This window comes from Bombus fervidus, chromosome 11 (assembly GCF_041682495.2).
Source record: "Bombus fervidus isolate BK054 chromosome 11, iyBomFerv1, whole genome shotgun sequence".
Classification (NCBI taxonomy): Eukaryota; Metazoa; Arthropoda; class Insecta; order Hymenoptera; family Apidae; genus Bombus; species Bombus fervidus.
Genome location: NC_091527.1, coordinates 8834765 through 8858815, shown reverse-complemented (window position 1 = coordinate 8858815; position 24051 = coordinate 8834765). Strand labels below are relative to the sequence as shown.

Genomic DNA, 24051 nt, shown 5'->3' with positions numbered 1-24051 from the left:
GGATTTCCACCAGAAACTACATTTACGTTCGATTTATCCGCTGGAAGCGTAACAAGTTAGTAGCCGAAGTTAGTTTCGATTCGTTTCAGATCCATCGTTGTTCCATAGAAACACACTGTGACGAGTTTCGTGGTTGCGATGTAAGACGAGGTAATTACAGTCTTTCGTAGCCTATGTATATAGCAGGCGGATGCGTAACGAATGACAATAATCTCGTAAGAAGGAACGCATGATCGTGTGGTATTATCCACGATCGTCTTTCCACGATCTGGTTTTTACGCGACGGACGAATTTGTTTTTTTGGCAAAGTCGATAAATACGCTGCGCGAGAAGGAAGTCTGTTCGCGTCATGACTTTTTAACCGATTCCACGAACGAGGATGGTAAAAAGGAAAGTCCATAGGGGCGCGAAATGGAACGAATCGAGATGACGGAATACCCACCTCCCCTTGTCCTCAAAAGGGAGAAGAGAGAAGAAAAGAAACGTGGAAGCTCGTGGATCAATCGGAACGACCGAATTCATCGACGGCATCTTTTTTCTCTTTACGAGCTGTCCGTCCCTATATGTCACATATATCTTTTTTTTTGTTTTACGATCAACTAGATCGGAAAACGGTTCCGCGGAAGAACACCAACGATCGGTTTCGTTGAATTTCGGCTGTAATTCGTTCGAAATCCAGCGGAGGCCGTTTTATTGCAGCTGTAAAAACAAGGGTTGGGAGAAAAAAGGAAATGGAGGGAAAAAGGAAGAGAGGGGCGACTGGAGGGAGGTGTGCGTTCAACGTAAAAACGCTCGTAAATCGGCCGATTTCACGATGCTCCTCGATAGAAGATAAGGGCAAGGGATACGCCAACCCCATGGCAATACTCTATTTTTTTATGACGTTCGCGCGACGCGTATGCATACATTAAGGAGCGTCGGTCGAACGCGGAGCAAGGTTAGCACGACGAATCATCGAATATGCATTTAACGTCACGTCCGCTCGTAAAACGTCGTACCAAGAAACGAATCGAGATCTCTGTGAAAAGAGCAATAGAATATATATTTATCGTATACTTACAGACGACGTCGATCTTCCAGGATTTCTCCACGAACAGTCCCGTAACGTTTGGATTTTCGGCCCTACAGGTGATCGATTTCCCGTGATCTTCCACCCCTGGCTCGAACTCCACCATGCTCACCGTCCGATTCTCCGATCTCTCCTCCTGCGTGACACATCGTTCGAAGTTACGCAAAGTTTGTATTTTTTGGACAGTTAAATGATCGAGCTCGATGGCTCGCTTCTTCTCGAGAGTTATTCGAGTTTCAACTGATGGGAAGCTACATAAAGGTACGCTAGCCGTGTCAACGGCTACGAGAAGAACAAGATGCCCGAGCTTTTCCAGTAAATCGTTCTGGACCGTTGGAGAAGAAAACGTTTCTTACGCACCTCTGACGAATCGTCGTCACGCTGTAGAGTTTCGTGTATCCTGGGCAAGATATCTTGTTCTTCTCCTGTTTAACGTTTTCGTTTGACGTTTGAAAATATTGTCACGTAAGAATCTTTGTCCGTTTTACCGAACGAGCTTTCGATGCTACATTTTTCACGCTGTTTTTGCAACCTTTTCGCTCGTTCTTCATTTCGCAACGAAGAGGACGCTTGCTCTTTTGCACTGCCACTTTGTCACCGTACGGAAGAACGAAATTTTGGAAGATAATAATTTTTACCAGGTATCGCGAATACCGTTCTCAGTGGTATCGCTCGATTCAATTCCACGGCGCAAGATGGCGAGAAACGAGAACGAAGGTAAAAGATAAAAAGCGAAGAGAAAAAATGGGAAACTAGTTCGACGGGCGACTCGGCATGGTTAATTTTGGTTATATTAAGGTCGAGAGGCAGACCGTAAGCAACGCTGGCAACATCTGCTGGAAATTCATTCCTGTTAGCCCGGACTCGAAAGGACCCGGGTCCTGCTGCTAACGCCGTGGAATCCTTTCTAAAGGGTACCACCGGATTCTACCGAGCGTGAATTTTACCGGCAGCTTCTGACGCGAGATTCTTCGCTCGCGTTTTTCTATTTATTTTCCACCGGCGTCGAGAGAAAAAGCCAGCCGCTACTTCGACCGGGAATTTTGTTTCAAAGCGTGTCAACTGATACTACGCTCGACGCGGAAGCGCGTTAAGGGGTCGGAACCAAAACTTTCCTCCGGTTGGACACGTTCTCTTCCCTATTCTTTCTCAGTTTTTCTCACTTCGAACTTCTGCTCCTCAGCCGCAAAAAAGATGTTCTTTCCTCTGCGCGTAATATAGGAATTGTCGTTACCCAACCGTCGGAATTATACTTTTCCCTTCGCTCGTCTAATTTTCTTCGCGCGAACGTTCTCACGGCAACCGAGAAAAAGGAAGGATAAGGCAAGGTGATGGCGAGCACAAGAGGGCACCGGAACGCGCGAAGGCGTCGCGGAATTTCATTTAGAAATATTTATACGCTCTTAAGTGCACCGATGCGTTCGCGTTTCGACCGAGTAGGAAATAAAGATGATATATCGAGCGATTACACGTCGACCCTATCGCAGTTTTCTCGGTACTTTCGGTTCGCTAACGAAACGCTTTCTGGTCGTGAAACCACGTAATACGGAACGCGTGGCGAACGGGTAAAGACAGCCTGAATGACTATGGGATAATCAGGATGGTAATGCAATAGAAGCGGTCTACGTGTTCTGCTGCTTATAGAATCTGCTTACGTTAATATCTCTCCTTGGTTCTTTCTTCAACCCTTACGCTATCCCCGGTATCCTTCGTACCCCTTTTCTTTCTCACCGTTCTCTCGGGACCGCAGCGCTCGTCCTCGTCGTTCCCTTTTCCTTCTCTTCTCTAAAGCCACGTTATGAGGCTATATTTTATTATCCGACGCTTGTGCCACTGGGAATTTTAAAGAGACGCGTCGCCGCGTAAACGAGCAACGACGTGGCCTTATCGTCCAGCCTGTTCGTTTTAACGGCGCGGCGTACTACGTTTCTCGTTTGTAACCCTCGATCTCTGTCATTCCCCGGTGATTTTAAGCAAGTGCTACACGGAATATACCGAAAGTCACGAACCGTTGGTTCGTGCGATCGCAGGTCTGGCGATTGGATAGAGGTTGGTTCGCGGTTGTTCCTGCTTCTCGTAGGGAGATATCTATCTCGGAAGGGGAAGTCAACTAGCGGTGGATGTCGCGAAGGCGATGCAAGATTCATTAAAATTCCTCGCGTTCCGTGACTGTTCGATGTCCGGCAACGCGGTGTCTCATCGGCGAATCTTCACACGTATCCGGTTCACGGCTCGTCAAAGAATTTTAATTTCATCGCATAAAAGTTGAATTGGAGTTCCAGATGGTCGCAGAATCGTCACGGACGCGGGTGTTTTGCTCGAATTAGAATTCAGCCGAGTTTCCATCGGTGACTGTCGTTTACTCTGTTAATCAGTCCGTACGCCAGAGTCTTGGTCCGTGCGTCGAGAGTACAAGAGCTTGGAGAGAGAGAGAGAGAGAGAGAGAGAGAAGGAAGGAGAGCACAGGTGCGACAACGAGCGAGGATATTGCGACTGCTGGTGCACGGATACGCCGCGCCGAGGCGTCGTTAAGCGTTGCGGGCAGGGCTTGTTAATGAACAACGCGAAATTAATTAGGGTCGCGCGTCAACGTGCCGAAGACAACGGCGGAGCTGTACACGTGCGCCCTGAGCCTGGTTGGCCAACGTTACATCTGTGATTCCGGATTATCGATAATGCGACCGCCTCGGGCCTCTGCCTAACCGTCGTGATTTAGGTACCAGCGTATCTGTTCGCTCGACCGAACGCCAGATTAACTCGAATTGCGACGAGATTACGAATCGACGAGATCTCTCGCGCGAACTCGATCTTATCTGCCATCTTCTCTTTCGCTCCCTGTACACACTCTGTCGCGTACTTTCCACCATAGACACGTTTTCGTATCTTTTGCTCTTTGCCACAGAAATATCTCGGTCCAGACAAAATCGCTTTAATGGCGGCGAATTACGCTCTTGTCGATCGTTTCGGTAAAGACAAATCCGACCTCTCAACCGAATCCGAGAGGCTGCATTTCATTCGCGAACGCGAATGCTGCAATGCAAAGAAAATCCCCGACTCTGCGTGGTGGCGTTGCCTCGCCTTGATGCGTTGACGGCATCGGTGAGAAGCAGCAGACCGGGGCTTTTTCGCGAAAATGTTCCCCAACTCGCGAGAAGCTTAGCTCTCCTTCCCTCTCTCTCTCTCTTTCTCCTCTCTTAGTATTCCAAGGAGTCGAGGAAAACGCGTTCTCCGACCTACCTAGCCACCTACCTACATACGTTATCGGCAAGCATCGAATACTCCTATCGGCGTAGACGCCGATTTTCGCGCTCTGCTTTCCAAACAACCTAAAAGGGCTCCTAACTTTGTAACGTGGTGCGTAGTTGGCTGGAAACTCGTAGTTATGGCTTTTGAAAGTGCTGTCGGAATGCGCGGCTTCGCGTCAGAGTCTTTCTCTTCATCGACGTTCCATTTCGTCGATCAAATTCACGGTTCCGCTAAATAGCTCAGCCGCTTCGCCACGGGTTATCTCTCTATTTTCGACGTTCGCCCTCCTTCTCGTCCTTTTTATTCCTATCTGGCGATTATTTCGCCACGTCGAAAAGGAAAAATGGTGGTTCGAACGCGTTCTCGTTTCTTCCGAACAGCGAAAAATTTTCGTTAAAATCCGCGACTGCATCGTTGCGATGTTTCCTAATGATTTCGACGTTTTCCCGTTCCCTCTCCAATCGACGTACGCCGTAATGGCGCATCGTTGTCGCGAACAAAGGGTTTCGAGCCTTTCGTGTACCGAATGTATCTTGGCAGGTTCATTTTGTAGCCAATAGCAATGCTCTTCGTGGCCGCGTTATTGGAAACGTCGAATATCGCAACTTCGAGTCGAGAGTTCTCTACTGGACGGATCGACCGATGTTCTTCCACTATATCGGATCCACCGAAATACAGGAAATACAGCAGATTCGATCTTCCAGGCACCCCCAACAAATCATACAGCTGTTCGTTACTCTCTGGATCAATTTCCAACTCTCCGTCGATTCGAATAAATTCTTTGTAAGCGCATCATCCGTTTCTCGGTCACGACGCACCGTGGCATTGTAATTTTCACCACACATCCTAGCGGACATGTTGTTACGCGTCCGTCGAATCTCATCCAACAGCCATCTGCCGAATCTCGACTTTCGTTCACTTTCAGTTTCGCTTGCTATTATACGAGTAATATTGAAATAAAAACAACGCGTTTGATTTTATTATTAAACATCGTACGAACGGGAAACCATTCGTAACGACGTACGACGCACGAGGTAATAAAAACGGTAAATATTAAACGAAATTAATATCGTATGAAAAACAACCCGTGTTCGATTACTGCGCCGTCATTCCTGTTTTGCTTTGTTTTTCTTTCTCAATCAAATGAAATAAAAACCCTTTATGTTTGCAATAACTCTCGATTATCGTTTCCTAAAGTGATTAAAAAAAAAAAAAAAAACAAAAAAAAATCAAGAAACCATATAAACGTCGGTATACACCAATGTGCGTCGCAGATGAATTTCAAGTTGCGCTCGTTTGTTACGTAACTTTTAATTTGAGTAGCATTTCCGCTGGAAGAAACGTAAGTGGATCCGCGACATTGCGAGATTTCGCGAGGAAATCGAAGGTAAGCGTTAGCGAGATTCGTTGAACGAAAACGAAGGAGAGGCGAGATCACAGGGTGGTTAGGTCGACATTGCGTAATGACCAATTAGCATACCGCCAATGAAAATATCTGCAGTCGACAGGTGTGCTTGCTTAATTCAATCGACGTCCCTCGAAAGTGCCAGCCTCGATCCTACCCTCCGACCCTTCCGCCCTTATACAGCCCCTTTTCCTCGTACAATCGGACGCTACTCGAACCTGCGAATCCAATCCGTTCGAGCAGAGTGCCGCCATTTCTCTTGCCCTGCTGCACTTTCAGCGCTTGGTCCCGTTCCGTTTCAAAGGCCGACGCTAAGCGACGCGACGCGAGGCTTCGCTCGGCGTCTTCGTCTTCCCACTGCTTTGAGTCTGTTTCCGAGCCGAGAATCTCTTCGGAGGAAAAGATTCGCCGCCGAGGGGTATAGTTATCGGTTCCCCGGAGCGTTTCGACCTTTTCAACCGTTCCCTATCTCTCCTTTCCGCTCTCTCGTTACCTTTTCTTTCCTTCCTCTATTCGACCACGAACCTCGCTATTTCGAAGAGGTCTTTCGAAAGATAGTTCGATACTCGCCTGCTCGTAACTCCGGTTCCAGCTACTATGCAATGGGAAATCGAGCCGTCCACGTTTTTTAGCGACTGTTTCATCGAGTATTGTTCGCCTCTTCGTCGCTTCGGCTCGGCCCGCGTCCCGAAATCTTGGCACAGTTCTCGTTAAATCGCGATAAGACTCGTTAGCGGCGGATCGTTTTTCAATTACGAGGAAGCGCGAATATCGTCTAACGATATTCCTTTGACGCGTGCAAAAGGAACGTTCGCGGGTGTCTTTAACCCTCTACTGGCGACTATTAGCTCGCAGGGAGAAGGACGTAAAGCGAAAGGGCGGAAGTAGCGAGGCATAATTTACGGGACACGGACATTCTGATTTAAATTTCGACCAAGTGAAATTGAAATACCTTGGTGTCAGGACGCGTTACCGTATTTCATCGTAGCTGCGTCCAGCCCTGGAGAACGGGCCGGGTTAATTAACAACTAGCAAGCCCAACGCGCCGACTATAATAAGCAGCTTAGGTGTTAATTAAATGCCGCCTGCTACCTTTTGTTCCTTCGTCGCAAACGCGACAAATTTCGTTAAGGTGATGCGCTAATAATTAGAAAGCGATAACGAGCGGATTATCGGGGTCTAGTTGCGCGGATAATGGACCAGCAGGCCACGCACAGGAAACACATATTTTCGCCTACCGACGACGATAATAAGTTAGTCGGACCGGCACGATGCTGCGTTACGTCGCACCCCGCCCTGTCTATCGATATCGCATTATCCGGCCGCTATGAGATTATCCCGAGGAAATCGAATTTCCAACCGACGAAATTAGACCGCGGCGTCTTAATTTCGGGTTCGCTAGCAACGAACCTTCCTGTCTTTCCGACACGACCTCACCGCAAACCGGATACGAGTTACGAGAAACGGAAACTTTGCCGAGGAAATTTAGCGACGCGAGCATTAGCGACGCCGCACCTCGCCTTTGTTTATTTCGCACGAACGGCGAGGGGAAAAAAAGCAGAAAGCTTCGGCTGAAAGGAGATACCAAGGGGAACCAGGCTTTGTTCCCGGAACAAAGGTTGCACGCGAGACTTTCGAAACGGGGTAGAGAATTCGGACTAAGCTTCTAACCTCGATCGCTCGTTATTTCTTTTTCTCACCGTGGTGTGTTTCAGTTGTCTTCTTCGTCCCTTGTACCAAGTTATCACCGCCGGTGGTCTGGAGCCGATGGTCTCGCATTCCACCTCGTACCGTTTCCCAGCCAGCAGAGATTCGTTTCCGACCCCCTTTTTCCCTGGCCTCCTTATGGTAGCCGTCAACGGTTTCACTGAAAATCAATCAACGAGAATTACGACGTTTGCCAATCGATAGATCGATCGACGGATCGGTCCTCCATGTCGACGCTTCACGTCGTTCTCCTTTTTTTTCGAATCACCGAGTCTCGCAACCGCGTACGGACCGACGACGCTAATCGGGCGCGATAATTAAAGTGAACCGATAATTAAGGCGGACAAACGGGCAGGGGATACGTGAGCTCGATGCAAATCGTGCAGCCGATTTAACGTTGTAAAACCCCGACAGGTCGATTGCCAGTCATTTGTCATTTCCGAAGAACGATTCTCGGCCCTAGGGCGTTCGCTTTCGGGCTTTTCCGCAAAAATACCAATAATCGTTTGCTAATCTTCCATCTTTCTGTCCGTTGGTTCGCTTCTCTCTTCCGATCGATCGATCGGCCGAAAAATCGGCGGACGCGAATCGCAAAAAAAGGTAGATTCGATCGCAAATTATTTGCCAATTTCTTTCGCGAGCTTCTGCCGTGATAACGATCGCTACACGAGGTAAACATTGATTTTTCAGCGCGTGTGTAAACGCGTGGAACGATAGTGTTCCGAGCGAGGCGACGATCGCTTTGACGGACGATAAATCCGAGTATCCAATTGGCCAATACCAGCCAGATACGATCCGTTCGTGCGTGAAATATGAAAACTACGAGAATAGGTCCGTGGCTTCGTACACCGTACCACCGTACCATTTCTGTTCTCATCCGACTGCCAGCGATAATGAGTTTCGACATTTTTCTCGCGCATCCATTCTCCTCTACTCGTGCTCGTTTCGTTTTGCTTCGCTCTGCGAACAGTTGTAGCGCGGTATTCTCGAGAATGCACGGAAAGACACGCTCACGAATTATCTACGAAAAATACCATTATATCGATTTCTTTCTCACTCGGTTTACGATTAGTTAAATACAGTAAACAGCTGAGAGAATGCATACGAATTATACGAGTGCTTGCTACATTAGTAATTTTTAAGCGAACATCACAGCGGATCGCGTGCACGCAAATATTTGATTTGCCGGATTTCCGGAATCACCGGTCTTTTCGATTATCCGCAATCTCGTCTATCCTGCGCTTCCCCGGCAGCCGTCTAGCCCGGCAACGGTTCGCCTCGTCACCGTTCAGGGGTTTTTTAATTTCTCTTTCGTTTTTTGTTCCACCAGCCATGAGATGAATACACGCTCGATGCATGGTCACTTGGTGCAGGTCGCAAAAATCAAAGAGCGAGCATCGATCAATCTCCCTTTTTCCCTCTTCGTCCCCATCTCTTTTTCTCTCTTCCGTACGCGTACACCATTGCCGCGGCCACTCTGCTCCTCTTCCTCCCCCTCGCCATTTCTCTCGCTCTATTCCTCTCACCCCCTTCCTTCTTTCTCTTTCACCCCCCCTCGCCCCCCGTTCCGTTATCTCGCGCACGAAGCGCAGATTTTTTTTTCCGTTCGCCGCTATGATGGGTGTTCTCGTTCGCCAATAACGGGTCTTCAATTTCGTCATTCGCTTCGTCGAAAATTTCTTGACTCTCGAAAGGACGGATCATTCAGTGCCGATCAATCACGGTCGTCGTTCGCACCGTCATCGACGCTTTCTTTTTTTCCAACATCGTCGACTCGCCGGAAATAGACGAGGCTTCGGTAAATATCTCGTAGAATTTCCTCGAACGTTTATTCGTCGAACAGCGAGATGGTAGTAGCATGGAATGAAATTTCCTTTAGGCGAATCTACCCCTCGCTCTAGTTTCTCCCTTGTAGCGGTAACCGTGCCGCGCGAGGCCAGATAATTGATCTATGAATTTTTCAGTTTACTCTCGAAATTAGTATTTCGTCGTTCCGGGTTATTGGGCGGTCGCGAGTTAACGAAGAATTCTAATTTTGAGAAAGCCCGAGGTTTGCCCGCTTTCATGGTTCTTCGGCTTCTTGCAGCGAGGGAGAAAGAGATAGAGAGTGAGCCAGATAGAGATAGAGATAGATAGATAGAGAGAGAAAGAGAGAGAGAGAGAGAGAGAGAGAGAGAGAGAGAGAGAGAGACACGGATGAGCCAGGTGGGGCTCGAGGCAGGATTTAATATATTTCTCGTCTTATCTTGCCTTATCTTCCCTTAAAGGCGATTCACAGCGGCGAGGGAGCAAAGGATGTTGGCCCACATTTGCTGTCTCGTAGATGTTATCGTTAATGCGGGACAAGATAGGCTCGGGGTGAGGCTTCTGATTTGTTGGCCACGCGATAAGAATTTGTATCTACTTCTTGTCTTTATTTCATTCCTCTTTTAACGACGCTCCACCATCGCCTATGGCTATGCCTAGCGGCTCTTAACCCCGGGGAATTAGACGATTTCTTCTGCCCTTCGACGTTCATCTCGTCTCTCGCTGTTTTCCTCTGTTTTTATGGTTGGTGGTATGACGAAAGAAAAGACGAGATAATTGTTACTCACGGTTAAGTTCCAAAGTAATGGAGGCCTCCTTTGGCTCGATCAGGTCCGTGTTCCTTGCCTGACACGTAAAATTCGCCCCGAGCTCCGACCGAGTGATAGGCTGCAGAGTCAGCCTACGGAGGAGAAGATTGGAAATGAAAATTAACTGGAACGCTTGTGGCGATACGAGGAAGGAAAGAAGGCGTCGGCGTACCTGTTTTCTATAACATCGCCAGCGTTCTTCTCGTACTCCTCGTCTTTGACTTGGCCATTGACGAGCCACCGGACCATGGGTTCTGGCTTGCCTGAAAAAGCAAATGAACGTATCGTCAAGAACGACGCGATGCGTCTCGTGGAAGATTTAGAGCTCGTAATTTTTATTCGTCGCTGTGCCGCGACAGCGGAAACGGAAGCGGCGATGGAAACGGAAACTGCGTTCTCGCGTTCGTTTCGGCGAAACGGTTAACTCGACTCGATGAACCGATCGATCGAACGGAACGAACGCTCGCGAAGATTTACGAAACATCGAGCGACAACATCAGGCCGAGCCACGAAAGTGAAGCAAATCGCGGCCTCGTATGGTCGTAACGACTGGTGCAAAGTGATTTCGACCCCCGTGAAAAGACTTGGAACGGTTGCTCGCGAAACCAAAGGAGAAACGGAGTACGAAACGCGGTTTGGCAAGAGAAGGGAAGGGTAGGGCAGAGCTGGCTGGATGGCGAGAGGAACGCGAGTGGACAGGGGAATCGTATACAGAGGGCCGGGACGAGTTCGGTCGGAGCTACTAAAGGCTAGATGAGTTGCCGGGAACTTTTAAATTAACCGATACCCCAGAGTTTTGGATGCGGTACTTCAGACAAAAACTGGCAGACTTCGAGTTGCTTCGGTCGCTTCAATATCCGCGCGTGTTATACTCTCTCGTTTCTCCGACAGATCGATAAATATCAATTATAGAAGGACAGACGAACGGAAGACCGGATCAAAGCGGCTCAAGTATTAAAAAGCAAGACTATAACAGGCCCCGATTTCATCGGAAGAGAGAGCAAGAGATGGCGGTGAGAAGGAGGGTGAGATGATACCGAATCGATCGCGTGCACCCAAAGAATCGAGCTGAAATTTCACGTATAAGTATCGGTTCGAATGATAAATAAGGGTTTGCTGGGCGTTCGTTCGATCTCTTTAGCCGGTCGCCCTTCGCGATCTACGTGCTTCACGAAAGTAGCGTTTATCGGAAATAAATGGTTGGAGGAGAGCAGCGAGGGTATATCGCATCGAGTTCTCGATTCGACGGAATGTTCCGTGGATAGACTCCGTATTATATCACGGATTTACATATCTCTCGCGAATAATACGCGGTTCCGTGGCTAGATGCATATTTTTGTTGAAAAAGCTGCCGGTTAAGGTGATAAAATAGCTGCGGTGATATACGAGCATTATAAGAGGCAGGTATGCGCCGGTAATGGGTCAGAAATCATAAAGAGAGAGAGAGAGAGAGAGAGAGAGAGAGAGAGAGAGAAGAAGCTTTGGTGCGTCTATCGGTCGGCGGAAATTCTCGTTGTGAAAACAGGCATCGCAAGTATACCGATAGCCGATTCGAGCCAGCTTACGTTCGCCGTTTCATTGTTATTCACGATACCGTAGCATACTGGAATCGCAATTTAATCAGGCCCGACGCAACATCGCCGCGACACTTAAAATTGCAAGTCTGATCTCCGATGGAAGCTAGCTTAGATTAACTCTGCGTCATTGTTATTCACGGCGCTTGTCGATCTAGATTGCGTTTTAACCGTCTCGTTCTTTTTGATTTCTCTGCCGTTCTTTCGTACGTTTCGATGGAGGAAGAAGGGACGGCGAGGGGAGAACAGAGAAAAGGAAACTGCAGCTTGGAATTTAGTCTTTGCCTTGGAAAATTTCATCTCTGCTAGGTTCTCTTCGCGCCAATCGAAGATCGGCTTCAAAAGATTTTTCAAGCAGACGGAATACGGAATACGGTCACGACGATAGAGTTTGGCCAGTTAATTCGTAAGCTCGGCCGCGAGGTCGTTTGCACGAGTGCTTAGGGGCGAGAGCTAGGTCGTAGCGTGGTTGCGTGGCTGCGGAAAGAGAGAAGGACTAGATGGTCTGGCTTTACCTCCGGTCTGGGTTAGGTCTGGCAATGGCTTCGGTACGCCCCTGGCGTTGACTTTAACTGCCGGACTATATCCGAACTCCCACCAAAACCGAGGCTCCCTTAAAACGACGACAACAGCCGCGCTATCTGCGCGGCAGGGGGTACTAAAGTGCGGATTTTAATCCGCGGATACCGGACGATATCTTGCAGGATTAAGACCGGTCCGCAGCTACTCGCCCACATCTAACAAGTTTACCGTTGGTTCGAACTCTACTTAAGGCAAATACCAGCCGTTGGGATTCGAGGTCCTTACCGGAGTTCCTTCTTCGACCGGTCCCTTTATTCAACCTTGCACCCCGTTCCCAGCCCCGTCCATCCGCGCCCACCCTTCGGCTTCTCTTCATTTCATCGCCGTGCGGCGCCGCGTCGCCTTAATTCAGGACGTCTTGATTTAGGATTATCGAGGAAACGTCGATAAGCTCGACTTACTGTCTAGTGTCCCTTTAGCGACTATATGGCAGAAAATATATCGTAGTTCCATCACGCAATCGTCCAGCCGGTCGATCAAGTGAATTTCATAATCTACGCTGAATAAAACATTTCGCGTTACGGACCACGCTCATTTAGCGTGTAAATGTCCGGCGCAGCGTGATATCGGTGTTTGTAACGCAGCGAGATTAGAGAACAAGTGTCAGAGAACAAGAGAAGGGAGCCAAAGTTCGAAAATTCAAGTTGCTGGAATTCCGTGAGATGATGGAAAAAGCAATCAAAGACCGACTCTGCTCTGATATCACAGCGAAATCTCGTAATATTTTTAATGGACAAAGCTCGGCAAATATATGGCGACGCGACCCGATGCCGATACGAGAAAATTTAACTCGTTTTGGAAGTGGTAGCGACGTAACGGCGCGGCACATCCCGTGCTCCGCTCTCGAATAATTTTTAATATCTTTTATGGCGCTGCGAGTTCCGGTTTCACGGACAGGATTGAAAAATAAATATTCCCCGCACTCGACCAATACGACACGGATAGATTACGATCCCGCGACATTATTCGCACACCCCTGGGAAATAGGCAAAGTGCATCGCGCTCGATGACTCGAAAGTCGGAGTTCTCTCCGTTCCCCGAAGATAATTATTATTCGAGTAAACTGGCTTATTGCGTTGTCCCGTGTGTCGTTGGTCTAGAAACGTGAAATATCCCACACGCGCGTTTCCACGTTCATGTTGAAAGAGGATTTCGATTTCGTCGTTCCAATTTCCAAAATTAACCAACTCTTGCGTGTAGTAGTTCGAGAGCGAATCGAAAGAAGAAGCCTTTCGTTTGAAGAGGAGCCGCTCCCGTTCGCCTTGACCTTCCTTTAATCGGTTCTTCGTGTTCGCAGATCGATTCACAAGGGATTCGTTTGGAGACGCGCCACGGTGAAAAGGGAATCAAGAGAGAAAGGATGAGGAGAAGAGCAGGTGGACGGGGACTGACGTAGCGTTCGATTCGAGAACTCCGATAAACGAGAATGCTGCTCTGAAACTTGTAATACGTCCACTCTCTCTCTCTCTCTGTCTCTCTTTCTCTTTCTCTGTAATCATCGAGGGAAAATATTTAAAGGAAGAAACCTTGCCGATAAAGTGGAAAAATGATTTTCCGAGAAACGAGTTTACCTCGTAAAGTGGATCTTTCTACGTTAGGATACACTTAGTATATAGTGGAAGACGAAGAGGGAGTGGAAAGTTGGTGTCGAGTATTGGGAAGAGAGATATGTAGGTAGAAATAAGGGAAGGAAAACCTCACCTTTACGTGCGTATACACCCTCGAAGTAGGACCCTCGATTCTTTCCGGGCACGAAGTCAAGTAATTGGCAATAAATCCAGCAAGCGGGCTGAGTCGTAAAATTTTCTCACCGCTATTGCCATAAATTATAGATAACACGGAATACCGTGGAGGAAGTTAGGCTTAGTTGTAAATCGCGTATAATAGAGCGGTTGAGAGAATGCTATGGATGCGCTAGGACGAGACGAGCCGTGGTTAAACGCTAACAATCTCACTATACGTTACGTCTTTTGAAATAACCTTTTTTGAGCTTAATTTTCTTCCATATCGAGAATCGTCGATCATCGGATAACGACGGAAGATCGGTCGATGCGTGAGGCTAATTTTTTCATTTCTCTGCGAGATTAACGTAAGTCTCATTTACGGGAAATTCTCGGCTCGACTCGGGTCAATTACAGTTGATCGCTGGTTACGCAGCGGAAAAATATTTATTGTTCACTACGAGAAAGATAAAGCTCGCGTACGTATTAACGCGTGTCTCGTGTAATTAACGCGCAGCGTCCACGACCACGTCAGGTTTCCCGTTTCAAACGACCGCGTTTCGCTTCGAGACCGACCAATGAAAATCAACGTCGAACCGAGATCGAGTTCTTTTCGCCGTGAAATCGAAAGAAGAATCGCGAGGAGACGCGTGGTTTCCGCTCTCGAATTTCCAACTGATTCGTTTCTCTCGGTTTTACTCGCTCCTCTACAAAGATTAAATACTGTCCAGGCGGTATCACGCGAAAGGCAAATGCGGTTTCGCCGTTCCTCCGAGATCACGCTATCCTATAAAGAAGAACAACCAGCGCAGAACGCGAATAAAGCTACCGATTATTCAACTGCGCGATAACGTTTTTTTTTTCTCCTTTTCTGGCCAACTGGTAAAGTTTCTCCGATTCTCATTGCGAAATCGGTGGCAAAAAGGCTGCCCCGACAAAAATCGATATCGAATTCCGAAATGTTCAAACAGAGTGCCTATACAGATATCGTGAATAAGCTGGCAATAAAACGTGAGCTCGGCAAATTTTTTACGACGCTCAAAAGATCCAGGCTATGCGACGTTTCGTTTGAATAATCGGATCTATCGTGGTATCGTATCGTTGCCGTGATGGTCTTTTCCGCGTAAATAACCTACATTCTGCCGATTCTCCGCGATCCTGCAACGTAGCGGGGGTCAAAGGGAGCGAGGCAAAGTCGGGCCGCGCGCATTAACATTTAATCGGTAAAGTATACCAGGGCGTAATTTCGCATTGACGGCTAGCGTTCCCGACCCCCGGCTTTTCGATTGAATTGCAAATCTTTGCGGGCATGCCGCGAGGACAGAAATGGTGGCAGAAACTTATCGCGCGCCTCGGCTACCCCGGGGCTGGTTAAGAAGCGAGACAGCGCCAGATCGAGGCTCGAGAATCGTGGGGAAAGGACGAGCGAGAGGCGGAGAGGTACGAAACGCGGCGAAAGTTTCTCCCTGAAATCGAACAAACATCGGGATCGCCAAAATTTCAATGGTTGCCTTTTTGTGTGCAGACGGAGACGATATCGGTAACCGATACACTGTCCTGGCTTCAAGTATAAATTTCAGACGCTCTAACCATCCAGTAGAAAACAAAAAAAAAAAAAAAAAGAAAAAAAGAGAAGGAAGAACAGGAAGAGATGAATATTTCATTGAAAATAGAATCACCGGGAGGCGGACGATCTTCTTTTCCTTGTTTAAGGATGATTTACAATTAAATGAAAATTCTAGGCTTGTTGTCCGAGATCGGGATCGTTTGCAGGGGTTTCGCTAGCGTATTGTTAAGGATAAGCCGATCTTCTCGATATTCAATTTATACGCCGCAATGCGTATGATCGATGCGCAGCATCGATGCAATTCCCATCGAATCTGCATACGGCAGTATTGCTGGCTTCGAATTTCGATGTATTCGTCGAACGTCGGGATCGACGATGAGTATTGAATCGTCATCGTATACCTCTGTATTTGTACCATAGTTATCCAGTTTACGATATATATCTGATGCGAAACGGTTTTCGTATCTTTGCCGCGATTCAACGGTAACGTGATTATTTATTTGCAGGGAACAATGGGCGAGAAGTTGCGGAAGGTGGGCGAGAATCATGCAAAAATCCTCGTTCGACGGAACGTAACCGCATTTAATCGGGGTGAATGACAGGAAAGCGTCTCCTCGTCTGAGAGGAGATTGGGCACGGCGGAGAGGAGGGGAAAGTGGCTGCAGGGCCAGAGGGAAGGAAATAATCTTTTAAGGCAGCCGAAGAAGTTGCCGCAGTTATAAACAGAAATTTAGATCCAGTTGCCAAAGTAAACACCGGAACCTTGGTAGTTTGGTGCTTCCTCTCCCGTTCCACTTCAGAACGCTTGATCCACCGCACCCTCTGCTCCTCGCCCCTATTTTACCACATCCTTCTCTCTTCCCGCGTCGCGTTCTTCCGAACATAGAACTTTTCACTTAGCTCCCTTCGTCGATAAAAAGTTGCCTGATCTAATAACTGGCGACACCGGTGACTCCGTCAACTCTTCCTTTTCCCCCTATTCACCACTACCATCTCCGTGGTACCGCGTTACGTTCTCTCCATTCTTCATTTCCTTTCAAGGTTTTTCGATCGAACTTCCGCCGACGATCTCACGGCGGATTAAATACCAGTTCGAAGAAACGCACCGGTGAATACGATCTTTACACATCTAAAATTCGGAATCCTGCGAGATAGTTCTGCTAAAAAGCTTTGCCTAATGCGAGATACGAGCTCGAGTATTTAATGAATTTCATGTATCTTAGGTTTCGCTGGATCGAGAAGGAGACTTTGGGAAAGATGGAACTGTTGGTTGGCGGGGTAGATGTGTCTACGGATAGAAACTTCTCGACCGCTGACCAAGTCCAAAGTTGTTGCCGTGCCTTCAAGAACGTTTCAACAGTTTGCAGCGGCAGATTAAACACACCCGTTACTTTTGCGTATCGCGCGAATAGTTTGCTGGACTTACCGCCCGTTACACGACACGTCAGAGAAGGTGTATCGCCTTCCTCGTAAGGACCTGCCGTTCCGTTTACTATCCTGCCCCACTGATCCAAAATGGTTGGTTGTTCCGGTGGCACTAAAACAGAGAATGATTCTCGATCAGCCCAAGTCAATTTACTAGCACTTGGAAAATAAGCATAAAACTTTTGACATTCATCGTCACGTTGTCGTAATATCGCTCGAATAACCTATTTCGGACACTGGAAAGTTAGGAGTGGCTCGGCAGCAAGTTTCATAGGAGGTTCTTCGAACGGAATTCGTTCCAACTGTAGTTCCAGTGTGCCGTATCGACTCGTGTGTAGGTATGATCGTTTGCGGATTAAGCGCAACGATATTTTTGGCTGGAATATTCGTTCTCGGAGCAGAGTCGGATAAACCAACCTGGATATTTCTCTCGCTTTTTCGTTATTTTGGAAGTTAGTTGCATACGTCCAACGTATTCGATGCTTTATCAGCGAGGTTACGGCGAGCCACACCTACGTTTATTCCTCTTCCTGGCTTTCTGTCTGCCTTTCCGCTATCACCCTATTTAGCCGATGCATCGTTCGTTCGCGGAAGCTTATAGCTTCGCCTATATCGAACAACGTCGCTGCAAACGCTTTGACGGATATAATCGTTAACGATTGGAAATGAATTTCGATCAATTGCAAAACACGAGGATCCGTACAATTAATGGAACGTGTTCGTTTTCACGTGATTTTGATATAACACGGAAATCACTGGCCGATATTGTATATCGCGTATATCGATGTTACCGCGACGATAAAAATGTACGGGCTAAAGCAACACCGATTCCTCTAGAATTTCGTTCCGTTTCGTTCGATGTCAACGAGTAAATAAAAAAAAATATGTGGTAACTTGCGGAACGTACATCGTAGGTTTGCCAGAATGCAGCGATACTGTTTTCACGATCGATGCCAAGATCACAGGCCACTCAAAAAATTGCTTTAAGCGGATATAGGAATGGTTATTCGATTCTGTGATGTCGCGACAGAAAAACTAACGCGAAACGATCGAGTCTTGTCGTAAACTGCGACAAATCCGAAATAACGTTACGGTTCTTGCCTAGCGAGCGTTCGATATATATTCGCCTAAGCTTCTTCCACTCGTTTCACACCGTCGCTTCCTGCACCGTAAATTTTGATCGAAAAATTGCAAATTAAAATGAAATTTACCGACATCGTTTCATCAAGTTTTCTAGGTATATTTTTCTAATGCCAAGCCCCTTGAAATCAGACAGCTCGCAACTTTTTTGCTCGTAACTCGATTGCTGTCGGATCCAGCCCATTTTAGGCGATCCTTTTTCCAAACCGTTAAAATCCGAGCTTGCAACTTTCCATTTTAATCTTCGGACGGTCTCGATCAAAAATTTCGAAATCGTCGCGATTTAGATTTAACCGTGGAGAGAGATCGTAGTAATATGCGCGAGGTTCCTCGAAATGGAGAATTGCAGGGAAATCGATGAACGGATTGTAAAGCAGCTTAATCAAGCGCTGGGAGATTCGGTAAATTCAATTCCCTGGCAACTCCATCGAAAACTCGTTTCTATGACCGCAATGAAATTTTATCTCTGCTTTGGCCTGCACTGCCTAGGCACTGGTACGTACGTGTAAAGTATTCACGAGAATTTATGGTCGCTTTTCAATCCATAATTGCCGATATCGATGAAAACAGGGCGCCGTTCATTCTGGCCATGCGTGTCAGCCTGCCAATCGATTGATTGATCACGATTTCGTCCTTCGAACGGATATCGAATTCCAGGTAATCCTCGTTCGATGTTTGGATCGAGATTCTATCGAAAATAAAAATTTCAGATATTTCGGATAGACCGGTCACACGATATAGCAACATTTTCATGTATACATAGACAGGGTTGTCGAATTTTCATACAAAGATGAATACATCGAAAGAGAACATTACCGGGATGAGTATTACGTAATAAAATTTACCAGAGAAATTAAGGTTGATCTCCGATCCAATTAACCGATTCGATCGTATGCCTCATCCGATTAGCGATATCAGAGATATTAAACGTTGTTCAAGAATTCCGGCAATAGACTCGGTTCTCTTTCGAAATTGAAAAGGTACTAGACTTGCTCGCGACGGTGTCTGCATCTTTCCATTAACCGAGCAGATAAATTTGCAGATTCACTTGTCTGAATGTAATGGCGATTTGTAACAGAGACGAAAGAAGAATTCCTGATTCTCGTCGAAACGAATCGAAACTACATAAATAGGTTTGGAGAGCGCGCGAGATCCATAGACTGTAGACGATGATTTAAAGTTTAAACGAAGCGAAGCACGGTTGGTGCGCCTCGCGCTCGATAACGGTTGACTTTCAATGCCAATACAGAGAATATCCAGACGTTCGCGGAGCTGGAAGAGATCGTAGCGGGTCGAGTAGCGAGGAGAGTAAAGTGGTGCCGGGAGATGGAGGTTGTAATGGCAATTACCAGTGGTAATCAATGGACCTCGCTCAGACCACGCCGATAATTTCAGGGCTGGCTGGAAAATAGGCACCCCTATGTAGCATAGCTGCGCATATATCTGAGGCTGCCTCGCTTTACGCGTATCCACCGTTACCAGCGATGGTCATCCAATTCTCTCTGTTGCAAGCTGTCGAGCAATTTAGTCGCGCGCAGCTTCCTACCACCTCGAGCGTCCAGTTCAATTTTAAACATCGCCAATGTACATTCTATATTTCCATATGAGAAATTCACTCGCTATGACACGCATGAAAAGTAATAACCGTAGAAGCTTTTAGATTTAGACGTCAAGTTCAAGATGATTAAACAGAGTTAATCGATTAAAACGCATAACGTACGCGTACCTGTAAATTCTCTATGGATGTTTTAATTTCGACCGATTCGTATCGGAGATACGAAGCTGAAATAACTTGGGGTAGTCGGTACGGTCGGTAAACGTACGAGCAAAAAATGGTTACTTCGTGTACGAAGGTAGAGAAATTAAGGGACGTTGGAGGTGGTGCACACGCTGGCCACAAATTTTAATCGAGTTAATTACAAACCACTGTGTATACGCACCCAGAGCCTGTGCACGCGTTTATCCGAGATCGTTCTCAGAAACTATCGCCCATCTATCCTAACCGAGGGAAATGTTGGCGAAACGTGGACAATCGGGCGACACCTCCTCCTTTTTTTGGTTAGCGGCGAGCGATTGTTACTTGTAGTTGGGAAATTGCGCCAAAGGCTGGATCTCGTAACGAGAGAAGCCGGTGTAACGGGAGAAAATTAGCAACGACGAATGAAACATTTATTTCAGAAGGGTATCGAGTTTCCGAATTCACAAGCGAGGAAACGCAACGCTACGTAACCGCTCACAAAACGCTCAGCTTTTTATTTTGTCATGGCGGTCGTTCGATTTCGAACAATGCGATTCACAGGATCGCGCGATGGGCTTCAAACTGGAAAGTAATGTACGTTCTCTCTTTAATTTGCCAAACTTTAATGCATTCGCGAATTTTTATCCGAAACGTCGTACTCGTATTATCCGAATCGGAGAGACGCGACGGATTAAAACATGGCGAAAAACTGTCGTTCAAGCCGACTAAACGACGCAACGCGACGATAGCAAGTTGTAATTTCTGTATACGCGCGAAACGTTTCACGGTGTGATAATTAAAAATATTCTGAACGCATTCGGAGGGATTTATTTGGAAATTCGCGTTTGGAAAATTGAATACGATCGAAATAGGAGGGAGCGGCTGTGAGAATATCATGGCGATACGTTGGAACGCGAGTTGGATTTGTTTTGATACTAGTTACGCGATCATGGATATGAGGGATTACCCGTTAAATAGATTCGTTCGATCGAGCTCCGTTATAATAATTCAAAACGTTCGTTACCACGATACTCCCGTATACACGATGTCCAGTGATCTACGGGAATTATAGCTGCTCGATTTAACATCATAATTCTTACATTGTTATGGAAATTTCCTTTAACTCGACTAATTACCGAAACATCGAACCTCTCGTTTCCGCGGTCGATACGCGGCGAATGAATCAGCGAAATAGCGATCGCGCTTGGACGCGTCGACATTGTTCATTGAGATCGACGAACGAGGATGGATCGTTGCGCTGCCAGAATTTCCCGTCGCGTCGCATCCCGTCGCTTCGTATGGAGACGAAAAACCTGCGAATTACATGGCATCGTCTGCGCGCCTAACCGAGAGAAAAGCAATTGCCGCTTACAAAGGAAACGAGGCGTACGCGCGTGTACGCCAACACGCACTGCGATATAACGTTAAACTCGAACTGTTATAATATATTAGTTGGATCGATGCCTCGCATTACCATACGTTTCACAGCGGGTTCGCGTGATGGAAGTCTTCGCGTCAATTGCCAGACCCTATTGAGAGAAATACCGTGGTGCATCGATTGTAGAAGCTACTATTAAGTCAGACAACTGGGAAGCGTGTTAAATTTCAAGGGAATGGTTCCCCAATAGTAATAGCCGAGTGGTGTCAGACGAGTAGAAACATTATCGTAAGTGGCGAGAGAGAGAGAGAGAGAGAGAGAGAGTCTCGTGGTCGGACAGCACAGCTTTAAGATCCGCCGGAGTAGAAATTGGAGTAGATTCTCTCTCTGCCTCATCGACACGCAGACCTCTCTCGTAGACCTCCGCTCCATTGATCTCCGGCTTTGATCAACCCCGTAAACGGCCCGGTTATCGCTGGGTAGGCTTTTTAAATATTTAAGGACCTATCCAGATTAAATGGACGCCTCGTATTCGTTACGCTCCAATTAATTCTCGGCTGCGATACTTTTTAAATTCTAGCGCCGATCTGTCAAAGTGATTTTTCGGTTTAAAATAATCTAGCGAAAGACCGTTCGGTCGCGCAGCTAAGAAATCGACGGAAATCGTTGGTCTGATGCGAACGACCCACTGACCTAGCCGAGAATGGAGCAGATTGCTCGCAGTTATCGGGATCCCGACTCGTTTCCCGCAGGCTAGATCGCACCTTCAGATGGCATTCGCAAACGAAATTGCATGTCACGAAAAAATTCGCTTATTATTCCGCTCTCGGATTCTCCGACAACGATATCGCCACATTTTTGCCCCAGATTAATCTTGCTTACTCGCTTCCTTTCGCTTCTCTATGGCAACTTCTCTACCATTCGATCCGAACGAGATCCATTAGACGGTCGAGATCGATACCCGACTATCAAATACGTATTATCGCTCTTGTATCAATTAAAATGTTTTCTTTTTCATTATTCATCGACGCAGCGAGAACAGTTTACGATTTATGGAATAGACTTCCGCGCATAATAATTACCATTGGCCGCTCGCTCGAACAATTCTTTATTTGCATTTTTATTGTTCTCCAGTATCTGAAAACTCGACCAACAAACAAATGCGCGGTTAAATAAACACTTTAATAAATTCTCCGACGCCCTCGCGCCTCCTCTTCCACTACCGCAAAATATTTTTCCATCTACCGACCGATGCGATAAAGTCGCCAGCCAGGGTTTCGATCAACGTCGTCGGAAGCTTATCTCTCGCTCCTCTAACCTTCGCTCCTCTTTCTCTTCTTATTTTTTGCGCTACCGTTAATCCGCCGCCAGAACAGCTAGCTGGCTGGTGCATTCGATTGAAGAGAATAGCCTAGATTCAACTGTGCATACAAAAGGTAAATTGTTATTGACAAGAATATCATTGTCCATGCCGTGACGTTCCGTATTGGTTAAGGCGACAGCGATTTCTACGCTACAACGAGATAAATCGATTCTCGAACAATTACCACCCTTGTAGTACAGACCGTCTAGCGGTTAGGTACGTCGACAGAAGCCACGCCATTCTGCCGCGACTTCTACGCTCTGCCTTCTTCCTTCTCTCTACTGCCTCTCTCGTTTCCCTTTTTCGAGTCGAGTATCTCCTCCGCCGTTCGCCGTCTTTCTTCCCAGCTTTTCATCCTTTTTTTCTGTCTGCGGCAATCTTGGATTATCCTCTCGCGCGACGATCTCCAAAGGAACGAGCACGAACACTCCCGGGAAAAGGGGTCCCAGAGACGCGCGGAAATTCTGCCTCCACCGGAGGGAAAATCATTCGCTCTGGTGTATACATAGCTTCGCGAATGGATAGATGAAAATACACGAATATCCGTACTCGGTCTGGTCCTACGATTAACGTATTCCTTTTCACGGGAAATCCGCCGCGTTATGGCAGCAACCGGAACAATTAGATTGTAAAATCGTCGCGAGAAATTGTTCGCGGGAATGAATGCGTTTTACGTTAAGTATACTTTAATCCCCAGGGTAACGTCGGCTATTGCTCGGAAATATACGTATGCACGCGCGACCATACTTGAAAAACGAAAACTATAAAACGTAGGAAAGTAGGATGATTCAGACCGATAATAATTTTTGCGTTTGCCTCTTGATAGCATCGGGAGAACTCGTCGCGCGTCACGTTAGACTTTCGTAGTTGGCGTAGATGCAAAGCACGTTAGCGAGAAAAGCGGAAAGTTGCAAGCAGCGAAACTTTCGCAGAGTCGGTTGGTCAACTTGCGAGTCTTCGTTAACGACATTCTTTCCTCCTCGATTAATAATTACCTTCACGTGGATGTTTGAGCGGCGACGTGCTAAAATTTCGCCCTGGCTGACGTTCGGCAAACGTCCATGCCGAAAACTTCTCGTCGACGTTGAAATTTTCGAAACATTCGCTCGACTAACGAAATTCGGTATTTTCGGGATTTTTGTCGGATTTTCAGCGATTTATAACAGTCGAACGAGCCAACGAACCGAACGCCTAGAAAAATTAGCTTCTAATGGATTACATCCTTTGAGAAGCAACGTTCGAGTTAAAATCCATCATCTCGCGGGTACTATTAAAGCGTCTGAAGATTTTCGTCTTTGAAGGATGTGTTATATATATGCGGGTGTATACATAGTCTGTCACGGCACGACAAGACATAGTACGATACCTCGTTCTTGGATTTCAATAAAAATGTCAAATTTTATTTTCAAATTCGTCGACGGGAACGTCGTCCCATCGTTCATGTTCCTTGTCAGCCTCGAGCTCGTCGTTCTCCGCGAACTAGATCCTCTTTCGTCTCGCCCTCTCTCTCTCTTCCTTTTC

General features: G+C 47.0%; 1 protein-coding gene across 4 annotated transcripts in view; it reads right to left on the bottom strand.

Annotated features, from left to right (window-relative positions):
- The window catches only part of LOC139992325 (kin of IRRE-like protein 1), a 254151-nt gene that overhangs the window by 36425 nt on the left and 193675 nt on the right, over positions 1 to 24051 (bottom strand). For all 4 annotated transcript variants that reach the window (XM_072013063.1, XM_072013066.1, XM_072013065.1 and 1 more), the window contains exons 4-8: positions 16913 to 17023; positions 10215 to 10305; positions 10022 to 10134; positions 7421 to 7587; positions 1061 to 1205 (exon numbers count right to left, since the gene is read on the bottom strand). In XM_072013063.1, the coding sequence (XP_071869164.1) occupies positions 1061 to 1205; positions 7421 to 7587; positions 10022 to 10134; positions 10215 to 10305; positions 16913 to 17023 (627 nt within the window). The remainder of the gene's footprint in view (positions 1 to 1060; positions 1206 to 7420; positions 7588 to 10021; positions 10135 to 10214; positions 10306 to 16912; positions 17024 to 24051) is intronic.